The sequence below is a fragment of the Gambusia affinis genome, linkage group LG10 (assembly GCF_019740435.1).
Source record: "Gambusia affinis linkage group LG10, SWU_Gaff_1.0, whole genome shotgun sequence".
NCBI lineage: Eukaryota > Metazoa > Chordata > Actinopteri > Cyprinodontiformes > Poeciliidae > Gambusia > Gambusia affinis.
In genome coordinates, this window is record NC_057877.1 from 10,044,963 (window position 1) to 10,058,672 (window position 13,710).

At 38.9% G+C, this 13,710-nt stretch overlaps 1 protein-coding gene across 1 annotated transcript in view; it reads left to right on the plus strand.

Moving 5' to 3' along the window:
• Positions 1-13,710, plus strand: part of hcn2b (hyperpolarization activated cyclic nucleotide-gated potassium channel 2b) — a 45,522-nt gene that overhangs the window by 9,401 nt on the left and 22,411 nt on the right. The window contains exons 3-4 of the mRNA XM_044130101.1: positions 156-317; positions 8,107-8,325. Of these exons, the coding sequence (XP_043986036.1) occupies positions 156-317; positions 8,107-8,325 (381 nt within the window). The remainder of the gene's footprint in view (positions 1-155; positions 318-8,106; positions 8,326-13,710) is intronic.

Below are 13,710 nucleotides of genomic sequence, written 5' to 3' on the forward strand. Positions count from 1 at the left end.
TGAAAACAGATCTGACTGTGTTTGCCATTCGCCGAGCTGTGACTGTGCTTGTTTAAACAATGATTGTTAATTCAAATCACACGTATAGCGCCGCTTTATCCCTCCCAACTCTCCGGTTGTGTAACCTCTCTTCCCATCTCTGCTCCTACTGACAGATCTTCCACATGACCTATGACCTGGCCAGTGCTGTGATGAGAATATTCAACCTGATCGGGATGATGCTGCTGCTGTGCCACTGGGACGGCTGTCTGCAGTTTCTCGTTCCCATGCTGCAGGACTTCCCGTCTGACTGCTGGGTGTCACTTAACAAGATGGTGGTGAGCAGTGCGCCTTGTTTCTATGGTGCTTCTTAATGAGCTCGTGCCGGAAATTGCAGACGACAAACGTTGGGCAACAAATCAGCGACAATCAAAACATGGAAGACATTCTCCTCCTGGAACAAAGTGGAGAGTTAAAGGCAGTCAAATTAGGGAAATGAGCTTCACCCAAAGAGGAGCTTTCGCACACATGTGTGTGCAGGACGGCTCTCGCTGAAAACGTGGAGAAAAGGAGATGCTGAGGAAGAGCTTTTCGTGAAACTGTCTGTTTGGCCATGTCCCCACAAGGCTTTTCTTCAGAAGTATTACACAGAGATAGATAGATAAACCTTTTAGTTACTTGAAAAGCTATTAGCTAAAGCTGTAACTGATGAAAAACCTTATTAAAAACATTAATGTGAGAGTTAGTGGCACTAATTGATCTCTTAAACAGGCATTTTCTCAGTTAACATTTCTGCTTTGCAGAAATTAACTATGATGCAGAATTAACTGAAGCTTAACTAATGTAGTTAAGCTTCAGTTAACCAGTAGAATGTCACCATAGACTCCCAACATGTCCTACTTCACCTTACAAGCCACTGGACACATAAAAACACACAAATTGCAAAGGTTGACACAAATGCAAATGAGAGTGCAAAAACTACAAAGCCTCCGGAGTTTGTTTTTTGACTTTAACATTTGTGACTTAAACAGAACTCAATCAGATTTGACATCCTGCCTTGGAGGTAACAGATTGGAAGCTGACGTCAGCTGGAGGCCACGTCAGCCGGCCAGCTTCACATCGGGACGTGTGAACCGCACACACCTGCAAGGCGTGCCGATGGGTTTGAAGCATTAAGAGTTTATTATGGAACAAAAAAGCTACGCGGGCAGAAAATAGAAATCATTATACCTTTAGAGCCGAGAGAGTACAAACCGAATATTTCTTGGTAAAATCCAGTCCACCTCCCTAATTAATAACTGGATTCAATTGTTTCATTATCACCATGAATACTGGCAATGCCAGCATTATGCTGTGGGAATTATTTTTTTTGTTTCTACAAGGGACAGGGAATCGGTCAGGAGTGATGACTTGACACAGGGAAAACCTTGGAAAAACTTTAGTTAAGATAATATTAACGACAGAGAGCTGGAAATAAATTATCAATAGAGAAATCTCAGGGCTTTAATTGGGAATGGTTACTTTGAGCATCATCTAGAATACAATAATGGCTCTTCTCTGTTCATTTCTGCAACTAGAATCCTCCTATAATTGAAGTGAATCAGACAGGATAATCCCTCCTCTGTAGCGTTTGTCAAATCCAGGCTCTTTTCACAGCTGCCTGACTGTTATACCAACAGCCTATTTGCTAAGGCACAGCCTCTTTATTTTGGCACACCGAATCAACACAATTAGGTTGCTTAATCCTGACATAAAAATGCTTAAATGGATAGATGTGTTGCCACAGTTTGTGCAAAAGAAAATGAGAGACTTCTTGTGACGAACCACATGTCTGCACCCTCGCTGACCTTGAAGAATATCATCATTGTATTTCTGTCGACCCATCTGTTTTTTTCTCTCCTCCATATGTGTGGCAAAACAGAGTACATCGCTTCCAACTCTGTACAATACCTTTGTCAGATTATAGACTTTGGCTCTTGGTTTGTCTGGAAAACCGAATTTAGAATAGATTCCATGCCACTTTCTTTGACCCTGTGTTGTCCTTTCACAAGCCTCGTGCTTTAGAATCTGACGATGTTGTCTCTGTTCATGTGGCTGTGTTCGTATTTGATTTCGATTGGTATTCAACTCCACTTTCAGTATTATGTTTTGCTGATGTGGCGGTTTCCCAGGATCAGAGAAGGGTCAGCTTCCACGTGGCTGGGTGACATTTGCGTGCCAAATGTCACTAAATGGTGCAAACACTTTATCTGCAACAGCGCATATACAGTACCGACCACACCTTCTAATTGAGTGCAATTAGAAGGTGTGTCCAAACTTTTGGTCTGTACTGTAGATCCTTACAAAAATACTTATAACCATTGAAATTTTTTTCTACATTTTATGATTTCAAACATCAAGGTTTGTATTGGGATTTTATGTAACAGACCCACAGAATTCAGTGTAGGAAAAAAAATCGCCAACGGTTTTCTACCTCTTTTTCCTGTCTCCCTGTGGTCCTCATGGTTCAACTCAAGCCGATCGTCTGTCTGCGTCTGCTGGACATTTGCTGGACTTAAACCTGTGTCTCCTGTGTTAAGCTCTCTCCGCAGTGCCATGGTGGCTTGCTTGGCATGTCTTTTCTGCTACGTGCAATGTGTGTAAAGTGTGAACATCGGCCTCTTCACACTTTAGGAAGCAACTGTTGACTTGTAAACAGTATATGAACATGCAGGATTCAACAGCTCAGTCATCACCACAAAGCAGATCTCCATGGTCTGTTACGTAAGTGACTCTGTATTATGTGCATGATGACAGGTGGGATTTTTTCCCCCTCCCAACATTACCTCAGGCTTATTGGCTGCTCAGTCAGTGACATTAGAATAAAGCTGCTGTCTCCCTCCTCCCCCTATCTGTACGCTCCACTTAGAATTCAACTTATTTCACTGCGTTGGAAGAAAAGTTGTTCTAACAGCTAATTTGTTTATGCATTAATGTTTTATTCAGTCACCCAGAGATGCACTTTAAAAACACTGTCAGGCTTTCAAAGTTAGCAAGAATGTCCTCGTTTCATCCAGTTACTGAGGTGATCTGACGGCCTGGGAGGCCTGTCAGGGTTTGTGTGAACAAGTAGAAAGTGTAAGATCCGTTTGTGAAGGTGTTGCTGTGCAGATGACCACCGTAGTTATCTGGCAAGGATCCACCAGATAACAATGACACTCTAGTAAATGTGTTTAGATAAGTCATGAATTATATAAATGATAATTAATTAGGAGCTTATCTGCTGTTCTGTAGGGACTGATTGAGACTGTATCTATTTATTTATTTATCACTAAGGACACCACTCCAAGTTTGTTGTGCTCTAGAAACTGAAATGCCTGTTGTTGCCTATAGAAACTAAATTTTATGTTCAGGCTGTGACATGTCCTTTAAGATATTCTGAATCTACAGAGAACACAGGAGAAGGCAATGATCTGTTCAGCAGAACTGACGATTCAATGAAACGTTTTTCCATCTGGTCAACATCCTGCATGCCACATGGTATAACAGATTATGTTTGACTGCAATGGTAAAAAAAGAAAAAAGGTTATTATTTTTTCGGATCAGATACTTTATTGTCCCACTGTGAAATTTGTCTCTCAGTTTATCGACCTTTTAATCTCTGGAGAGACTTTCCATAGTTGAAAATGAAAGGTCTTCTTCATTCTTGGCACAACCAGATTTGAAAAGACGCTTTGAGCTTATACCATATGGTTGCAGCTTACGTCATCAAAAAAACAAACAAAAAAAATGGACATGGTTGCACTTCCGCTATTTATTTTCCACTTCTGTGTTTGGTATTTAACCCTTTATAAGGCAGAAGTTACGGCCAATAGAACCTGAGGACCCATATTAACCAGTTTACTTTATAGAAAAACGTCTCTTTGTGCAAGATTAAATCTTTGAAGCAGTTTTTTTTTATTTATTTATCTGGACTACAAATAGTCCTACTTGCATGAGTGGAACTACATTTTGCTGAAAGTTCACAAAATGACAGCTGTGATGTGCCCTGTTGGGTTATTTCCCGGTCTTGAACCCTTTAGGGCTTAAACAGATGTGAAGCTATAAAATGCAGCAATATAAAAAGTCTGTTTTTTAACTGTGATCAAACCTCACCAAGCACAATAAATGTGAGTAGGTATATCAGATCATTTCAATTTAGGCTGTTACCATTTTGGTGTCTATACAATAAGAATTTAATGCTTCACAACATTTAGAATCTTTTAGGTTGAATTTTTTTGTTGTTGTTTGTTTGTATTACTTGTTACACGTATTACCACATTTCCAACAGAAAATACTTTTCTCACGGTTTGTTAAAGAACATTAGTGAACAATCAGTATTATGAGGAACCAGGAAAACAGCAGAAAGGCAGACAATGGTGACGTTATAATCACGGTTAAGTTGTAAAACAATATGCATCTCACATAACACTGGATTTCAAGCCTCCTGCTCTAAATGCATCATTCAGACATCATTAAATGCGTCCTGAGTGGATCCTTGATTAAAAGAACTATTCTGCTGCCATATTGTTTACTGCATGTAGGCATGTTGCACCCTGGCGACATGTTGATACTGAAATCTGATTGGACAGCACACCAATAATCCACATGCCCTTCAACCGCTTATACAAAGTAATGACACAAGTTAGAACAGGTGTATGCAGTGGATTTCAGCTTTCATATTCACAAAATTGGTAATGAAAATTATGTATACCATTCCTTCCACGCCACAATTAAGCACAACATTGTGTTGGTTTATTTACAAAATATGCATGCATATACAAAATGTATTAAAAGTCAAGGCTTATAAATACTTTTAAAATGCACTATATTACAATATCATTGTGTTTTTCTCATTAATTTAATATTTGGGTTTGACACTGAAAGTGACACCAAGTTATTACTGTGATGCTTAAATCAAAGTCTTTTTTTTTGTTTTGTGCAACCTTGTTAATTTCCAACACACTCCAGCCGACAGCAAGCTATCCAAAGATGCTGTTCCCATTTAGTTCTGAATAATAAACTCAAACATGGACCAAGTGGCTCTAAATTATGAATCTAAACAAGTTATTTTTATGGATGTTTGCATATTAAAATGCTAAATGTGTGTCCTTTGAAGTAAAACAAACTCCCCGTGTCGGTTTTAGGGTGAAAAACTGCCCACCCTAACTCGGAGCAAGCACACAGTCGCCTACCGACATAAGCAGATGGATCCAGAGAGTCGGAGAGCTGCCACCCAGACGAGTGTGCTGGCGTGCACGTACAGTCACTACCCGACTGCACCATGCATTATCCATGTCCCAAAGTCCCTTTGTGTTCCTCCCTAAATGTATTATGTACAATTAGCTATCATCTGTGCAGCTCAGTGAAGACTGATAGCAAATAAAATGGAACACAAGAACTAATTTCATTTGTTTTTTTCTGCCTCCTCACTCCCCCTCCACCCCCCCGCCTTCACACAAGGTAGAATCTCTGCAGAATTAGTTTATTGTGTTACTCTGAAGATTGTAATTTCCTACAGTAAGAGACAGCTGTGCAATCTGTCGGTTTTAATCAGCTGTTAACTCAAACCTAGACACTAAGGGACTCTTCAGCTGTTTTTTTTCTGCTAGGAGAGTTTCTCCTGTATAGAGTTTTATAATCAAACTGTTACAGGTAAATGAAGACTTCAGTAAAATCTACATATGCATATTTGTTGTGCTGCTGAGAATTAATAAGGTACTGCTTTCCAGAAGGCAAATCATCAGACATCAATTAAATTGTTCACAATTGCGACTCTAGTGCCTGGCAGTGAAAAAAATTTCAAACGATCTAATCCTTGCTGTGTTTTCAACGAGGTAACCTTGGAAGTAAGGCCACATCGGAGTGCATTTTTGTGTTCATGTGTTCATTAACTGCATTAATTTATAGGAGAAAAAGTTTTTAAAAAAATCCCTGCTGGGGTGTAAAGATTTACGGTAGTCGTTCACCATCCTCCCCAATTAGCAGTACTGCTTCCAAAAATGTGCAAAAGTGTATTTATTATCACAGCAGCATAATCACACAGTGGAACATTTAATTGTAATCTTTCACTCTGCAATGGTGAGCTTTGTGGATATTTTTGCCTCCCTAGTAAGCTCTATGCAAAAATAAACTCAGTTCCTCCTCTAGATGTTTTAAGCTTCTTTGACTTTAGGCATACCAAATTTAGCCCAGAAGTTATTTTCAAGGAGCTATTTTCCCAGTGTTGAAGATCATTTACTTTGTTTACAGGTTCTCAGCCTTTCCAATTTTGAACAATAACTCAGAAAAATGGGCCTCAGTGTCATTCAGGTTGCATTTAGCAAGTATTTAATAAGCAATTGTTTTTTTTTTTAATTTATTTATTTATTTGTTTTTTTTTAGAAAAGTGAAGTAGCTCATAATTGTAAATTGGAAGCACATTTTGTGGCTCTGAAATTTTTTTTCAACCAAATCTCTGAAAAGTTGTGCAATTTTATTCAGTTCCAGGGCCAATACCTTGTAGAACTCTACTCTGGACGTATCTCTCTACCAGCTTTGTATCCATTTTACAACATTTATTTTTTTTTCGGCGTCTCGACTTTGTCTGAGCCAGGTGTAACAAATGAATAAACTTTGCTTTACATTATTCCACTGTAACTCTGGCTGTGTGTCTAAGATTGCTCTGGAACCTGATCCTCGGCCTCCAACTCTGACAAACTTTTAATTACTTTCAAAACAACAACACAAGAAAATTCCTACAAGTTGATGCTGCCTCCAACATGGGTCACTTTGAAGATGGTGTTTTAAAGTGTTGGATTTTATCCACATATGGCATTCCTGCTACTTTGTGTTGGTTTGCCACTTTAAGTTTGTGGTTGACACGAGACACGGTATGAAAAAGCTCCAAGAGGAGAAGAATGTTTTGCTAAAAGTTGCATCATTCTGCAACACTCTCTTTCACTTATGTTGCGTGTCATGTTTGGTAAACTTAAATCAGATCCCAGTGGAACATAAACGTTCATTAAATTATTGTGCACTTATTTGTGCCTGAAATTTTGCTCTTAAATCCAGTGCTGGACAGTAAAATCACAAAGTCAGAAACAGAGACAAACAGATTTGGCCGATTGAATCAGGAAGCAAATTTCTATGACTTCTCTATGTGTGAAAGGTTCCCAATCCTGACATTTATCCACCTGCAGTGTTACAGCATGCTGATAGCAGTTTTACATTTTTTCCCAACCTGTGTTAATCTAAGTGAGCCTCAGTCTGGTGCAGGGTGCCCAAATGTGTTTTATTATGCTTTTAATTCTAACTTTCTATTTTCCAATAACAGGATGAGCCCCTCTCTGGCTCAGCTTCAAGGCACAAAACATACCACTGTATTTTTTTGTTTTGTTTTACAGAAATCTAAATTGCTTCTTTTATTTCCTCACTTCATCCGAGCTCACTTTACTAAATGGTAATTTTCAACCATTTGCACTTCTGCAAACATATTTTCCCCCTCCCTCTTCAAAACCGAGCCTATTTGAATTTCAAATTCAATGCAAATTAGGCTGGAGAAACACAAATCAGATAAGAATCTACCCGATCAGATAGTGGCTTCAGGGCTTGTGAGTTTTTGAGGAAGCACCCTTCATGCACATAGGTAACCTTCAGGCGGTTTGCCCACAGCAGCTGTTTAAGGAGGGAAAGTGGGGTGCCAGTGAAGGGCTGTCTAATGAGTCCAACATGAGAGAATTAGGGCCAGCTGAGTGTCTGAGCACCAATCAAAGGAGAAACGGAGAAGGCAGCGCAGACTCCTCATTAACAACTCTCTTTTTACGTCCTCTTTCTCGGCTGGGACGAGGCAATTCTGCTTAGTGACGATGATTAGACCCTCTACGGAACCAGAACCACTCGGCAGACACAGAGCTGCAGACTTCGCCAGGAATTTCTCACCCATAAAACCTCTCATTTCCTAATACAGCCTCTTTCAACCACTTCAGTCACACTTGTACATGCTGCTGCTGCTGCTGCTTCCTCGCTAGAGAATTAAAAGTATGATGCTTCACCAGGTTGGCTCTCTTGACATAAAACCAAAAAAACGCACCTACTTACCTCTAACCAGCTTCTTCCGCTCTCCAACAGAACGACTCATGGAGCGAGCTCTACTCCTTCGCCCTCTTCAAGGCCATGAGCCACATGCTGTGCATTGGATACGGCAGGCAAGCCCCAGAGAGCATGTCGGACATCTGGCTGACCATGCTCAGTATGATCGTGGGAGCGACCTGCTATGCCATGTTTATTGGCCATGCAACCGCCCTCATCCAGTCTCTAGATTCATCGAGGCGGCAGTACCAGGAAAAGGTAGGGATGCTGTTGCACATCAGTTAACTAGCATCTCAAACAACCCATGTGTTTGTGTTTAGGTTAACACTTAGGAGCAAAGATTCAGCACAGAGCCTCACTATTTGAAAGTGAAAGAGATATTACTATATATATATATTAAAAAAAACACCAGCTCTTGCCTAGGTTGCTTTGATATTGGTAAGTAAAGCAGATGTAACTTTGTCGTCTAGTTTCCCATTTGTCTGTCAAATCAAGAAAGCAGGAAGCCAACTATATCAGGGTATTCTGGGTAAACATAGCTTTTCTACTAAAGACTAAAGAGAAATTCTACAACCAGTAAAATCTGACAACACTCCAATTTTTATTTTTTTTTTTACATTTACCAAAGAAGGGGGTTGTGCTCGTGTCTTCTTCGGAGGTTTTTGTGTTGCTTCCTTCTGTAGTTCTTGGTCTCATCTCACCACGAGCACTGAAGTAGGCAGGTATTTCAAAGAGTCTGACACAGTGCACCGTGATAGAAAATGTTGCAATTTTGTTCCCCAATCGAACCGAGTCTATCGAACTATCAAAGGTGAAAACTCCCTTTGTGTATCATGGCATTATCGCTGCCTGTTGTTCTCTGACTGATCAATAACAACTAAAACATTCTTAATATCAGGGTCTGTTAATTTTTTCCCCTTCTGCATTTCACATATATGTACCATTTGTCGTCTCTAGCTGTCTTTGACATTGTATATCAACTCGGTGGAACATTTTGTTCCTGCTTGGACAATTTAAAGCAATTTTTCTGTTTTCTCATAGTTTTCTGTAAGAAATGTGACTAAATAACTCCATCAAGGAAGGTCTTTTGGCTTGGTCAGACATCATGATCTGTCTTATAAGAGCATTTTGACCCAAACAGGGATTAGTGTGAACAAAAAATTGAAAAAGGGACTCGTATACCAAGAAATTAAGAATGTTATTCTCCAGCCATTTGCTGTTGGGATTGTTTTTTCAAATTATTCATTCACTCATGGTGAACATATTTCTCAAAACCGGCCAATGTCGGAGCTAATATTGTTTTCTTTGTGAGAAATAAAAACAACTTTTTACTGCAGTCTGTGTGTAAATGACTTAGGTTGCAGATCAGGCTGAAAGCCCCCAGTACTGCCCCCGTTTGCCTCTATAAAAACATTACTTTCTGTTTATTTGCCCAACAGTCTAAATAAAGTTATGGCATTTGATATGAATAGAAAGAATCGTTTATATGATACCAATGGACTTAGATGGAAACAGCATCTGCTCTATTAGTCCAATATTCATGGCTGTATCGTGCTGGACCGGCGCACATCTGGGCTCTTTGTACAACAGAAGATCAAAGCTTTTGCCGTGCTTTTGCTTTATAACCCCGCTGTGTCTGGGGTGTCCTGTGACTTGTTAGCTCCCTCAGATCCTGGGTGATGCGGACATCGTTCAGTCCGTCCCTCCTGCACGTCACTGTAGGGTCCCAAGTAAACACATCAGAACAACAGGTCCTTTCCTCTGAACCCTAAAAAACTCAATTATATCTTTTCTCTCTGAATTGCAATCATGTTGTAGATTTATTCTCCTCATTTTGTTGTTCTTGAATGATGGTGCATCATGTTCAAGATGGTTTGCGGCGATCCCGTTTTGCTTTTTAAGGTTATGATATCACCCCGCATCCGCAGCAGCGTTTAAATACAGTGCTGACTCTAGTGGCTGGACCGGCTTTCAAAATGAAACAGATAACCAATGCTTACATTATATAACATTTACAAGCATAATATAGTTGTGATCCGAGTTCTTACAATACTCACCATAAGGAGGGATGGCATGAAATTTATGCTCATCAACTCTTAAAATCAAGAATCATATATTTATTCAAATATTTATATACAGCTCCAGTTTTTTCTGGTTAAATTGCTGAAGTCAGCTGTGTAAAACTGGCTCTTTTTGTAGCTATGAATGTTACAATTCTGGACGAACGTTTGAAGTCCTGGCAAAAAATAAACGACACAGTTGATCTTAATTAGCTGTTTTCCTGGCGTGGATCCATCTTTTAAACACAACTCACCATATTTCAACAGGACTGAGGCCAAGGCTTTTCCGAAAGGTTAATGTTAGCCTGATTTTCAGTTTCAAAGGTATTTTTGATGTTTATTTTTCCGACTGCGTCCAAGTTACAATTATCTACTTACTGATTTGAAGTGAAGTCTAATACTGTGAATGTAGCCATCCACTGTCATCATTCCATCAACAGCACCTCCACCAAATAATCCCGCAGCATGCCACTTCCACCACCGTGCTTGACAGCTGATACAGTGTAGCCTCATCTTTAAAAATGTCTTCCCAAGTCTTGTTTTGAGATAATAAACCTCAACATACCTCACTCTTTTTTTCTTCTGACCACTCCAGAAGTAACTTGTCTTTTTCACTCGCAATTCCTGAATACCGTACCTTGTTTCCTTTCATCTGTGGCAGGAATAGGGAAGGGGTAGGGGACGTTAATAAATTTTATACAGTCTAAGAGGACATAAAAAAAAATAAAAAAATCAACTGGTTTTGGAATGAAAAATAGACAAACTAAGCACTTCTCCAACCCTCTTCCTACTTTAACCCTGTTGAAAATGTAAGGACTACGTATGATTAAAAGCTGAGTAAACATGGGAATCAACCTATTTAACAGATCCTGTTCATGTATAAGAGAGGTGAAATACCATTTTATGTCAAATAAATTTCAACTGATTCACTGAATTCTTCTCCATGTTTCTACATTAAGAATAATAATTAAAAAAAATGAATAAGAGAACCGTTCCCAGGATGAGTGTATGTAAACTTCTGAGCAGAACTCTAGATGACGCAGGTCAAAAGCAAAGCACATTTATAAAAACTTAATTAACAATTATCACTAATTGTCCCCAATCCTCCTTTCAGTCTGAGTCAAAGACAAACATTAAATTCCCACAGTCCAATTCACAGAAAAGCATAAAATAAAATCATTAAAAAAAAAGATGCCACCTGCAAACCTGGAGGCAGTTTTTGGTTTGTTTACCGCCAGCTTCTCGACTGCGACATTCAGGAAAGAAATACGAGCCACAGATTCATCATGACTTCTCGAAACAGTCTCAGTCCCTGCTTTTTACCTTACTATGCTTGATTGCGCAATTTTTTAACCACATTTTTCTCTCCAGTCTAACTTTCCCTTTCATCTTGCCCTTTGTTTTTACATCTTACCCACTTGTAATATAGGATTGTATATATTACATATTTATTAGAACTAATTAGCTCTATAAACTTTGTGTGGTCAAGGGTTATTTTAAAAGTTCCTCACTTTATTTTTCATATTCTCTTTGTACATCGCACACAGTATTTCTAAACGGCAGATTTGTTTTAGATTTAGCATCACAGTACCGAAAACTGCTCTTGATGAATGCTTACTGTTTCTTTAATTTTATAGCTTTTCTGTCACTATGCCAGTTAATCCATTTTTGAAACCTATCCTTGGCTTTATTGTGTGAGCGAGGACAAAAAAAAAAAAAAAAAAACAATCTTACTGTACAATAGCAGTATAATTGCTTTCCACTTGAACACTTTGACATTAGGGCTGAGAGCCTAATAGGAGGTCCTCCTGCTGTAGGCAGAGTTCTGTGTTTAATAAAGACTCAAGAGAAAATGGAAAGGAAAGGCGAGAGAGCTGCTGACTCCGAGCTGGTGTCTGTTTTCTGTCAGTTTCTCGAGGCTCTCCTCTGTCAGCGCTGTGACATACACAGCCGTCGGTTCCTGCCGTCCATCCTGTTTCCTGTTCTCTTGTGATGGGCCGCAGAAAAATAATGAACAGAGATGCAACACCCTGCAAGGATGAACCGGCACAAGTCATCTCGAACCCAATGATCCCCGATGCCCCACGGCTGCTTTCGTCCGTCGTTAACCGACGAGGAACAGCACGCCGAACGGATCTGGATTGGAACCGTTTCCTTTCTGTTTCCTTTGTGGGGAAACAGATTAACTATATAATGTAGTGTAAATGCTAGTGCGGCCGTGTGTTGACCCAACATACAGTAAACAGTCGGCATTGTGAGCCATGTTAAGACAGAAATGTAATAGCTGTGATAGTTACCATCATCTCGGGCTCAGAGCCTCCGGATGAAAGAATGAGAGAATTTCTGAGGTTTCCTGCAGAGCTGCTTTAGACAAACAAGCTCATAAGTTTCCTGCTTTTTCAGAGTCAGACGCCCGATTTACATGCTTAGTTTGTGAACAGAAAGAGGAACAGTGACAGGGAGAGTATTACTAACAAGGTCGAAGATTTCCAACCAATATGTATTCATTTTTTTGTTCTTTGAAGACTTCCACAACTTTTTTTATCAGTAGCTGCCATATTGGATTCCTTGGGTTTCTGATGTGATGGAGACATTTCATTAGTTTTAAACTAAATGTCTTTATTTGTTTATTTATTTTATGAAACCTAGCTTTAATGCTTCTCTTCCTAACTTTTGTAACTGTTAAAACTATTAACAACTCATTTCAGTAACTTCCTCTGATTCCTTAAGATTTTGGTCTGAATCAAAAACTAATCTCTTAAGTTTATTACATAATTTAGAGCACTGGTTTTCTGTCACTCTTTTCACTTTTACTTTTTCCTTGATATTGAGGTTTAAGTTTTGGGTTCTGTGCTCGGTTTAGGTATGAGCTAGTTTCCATAACCATATTATCAAAGTTTTCAATTATTTAGTTTTTGCTCAAATTTTGTTTAACAGAAAAGATAGCCCTATTAAATAACCACTAAATATCAGGTCTAGTAGTAAAAATGACTCTTAACTTTTCATAATTTATCTTATGGCCTTTGTTCACTGCCTTTCCTTCAGTGATGGTTTCCCAGCTGGATTTCACCCATGAAGCACTAATTAGTTCATTTTGCTGCATATGATGTGAACTGAAAGCACAACTCCAGATGGTCAGGATCTTCCTTGAGTTCTGTAAATATGTTATTTTGTGAATTTGATTATTATTATTATTATTTTTTTTTTTTTTTTGTCTCAGAGCTTTACCTTTTAACAATTTTCACAATAAAACCTTGACTGGGAAAATTATTTATAAAAATTCTACTTAATAACAGGTTCTGTTGATTCTTGTCCGCTGTCTTATATAAAGACCTTTTTGGATTTGTATATTGTCCTGGTGTTTTTTGTTGAGCTGACAATATGGGATTGATTATTTCTTTTTTTATAATTTTTTTTTTTTTTGACAAAGTAAAGATTTATTTTTGTTCAGTGACAATTATGGGACACATGCTGCAAGGGTTGTTATAAAGTTTGCAGCTAATAGTACTTTTTTTTTACCCCCTTGTATTTGTTTATGTTAAAGTAACATTCTGAAGTAGTGCTACAGGAAGAATGGTGCTAC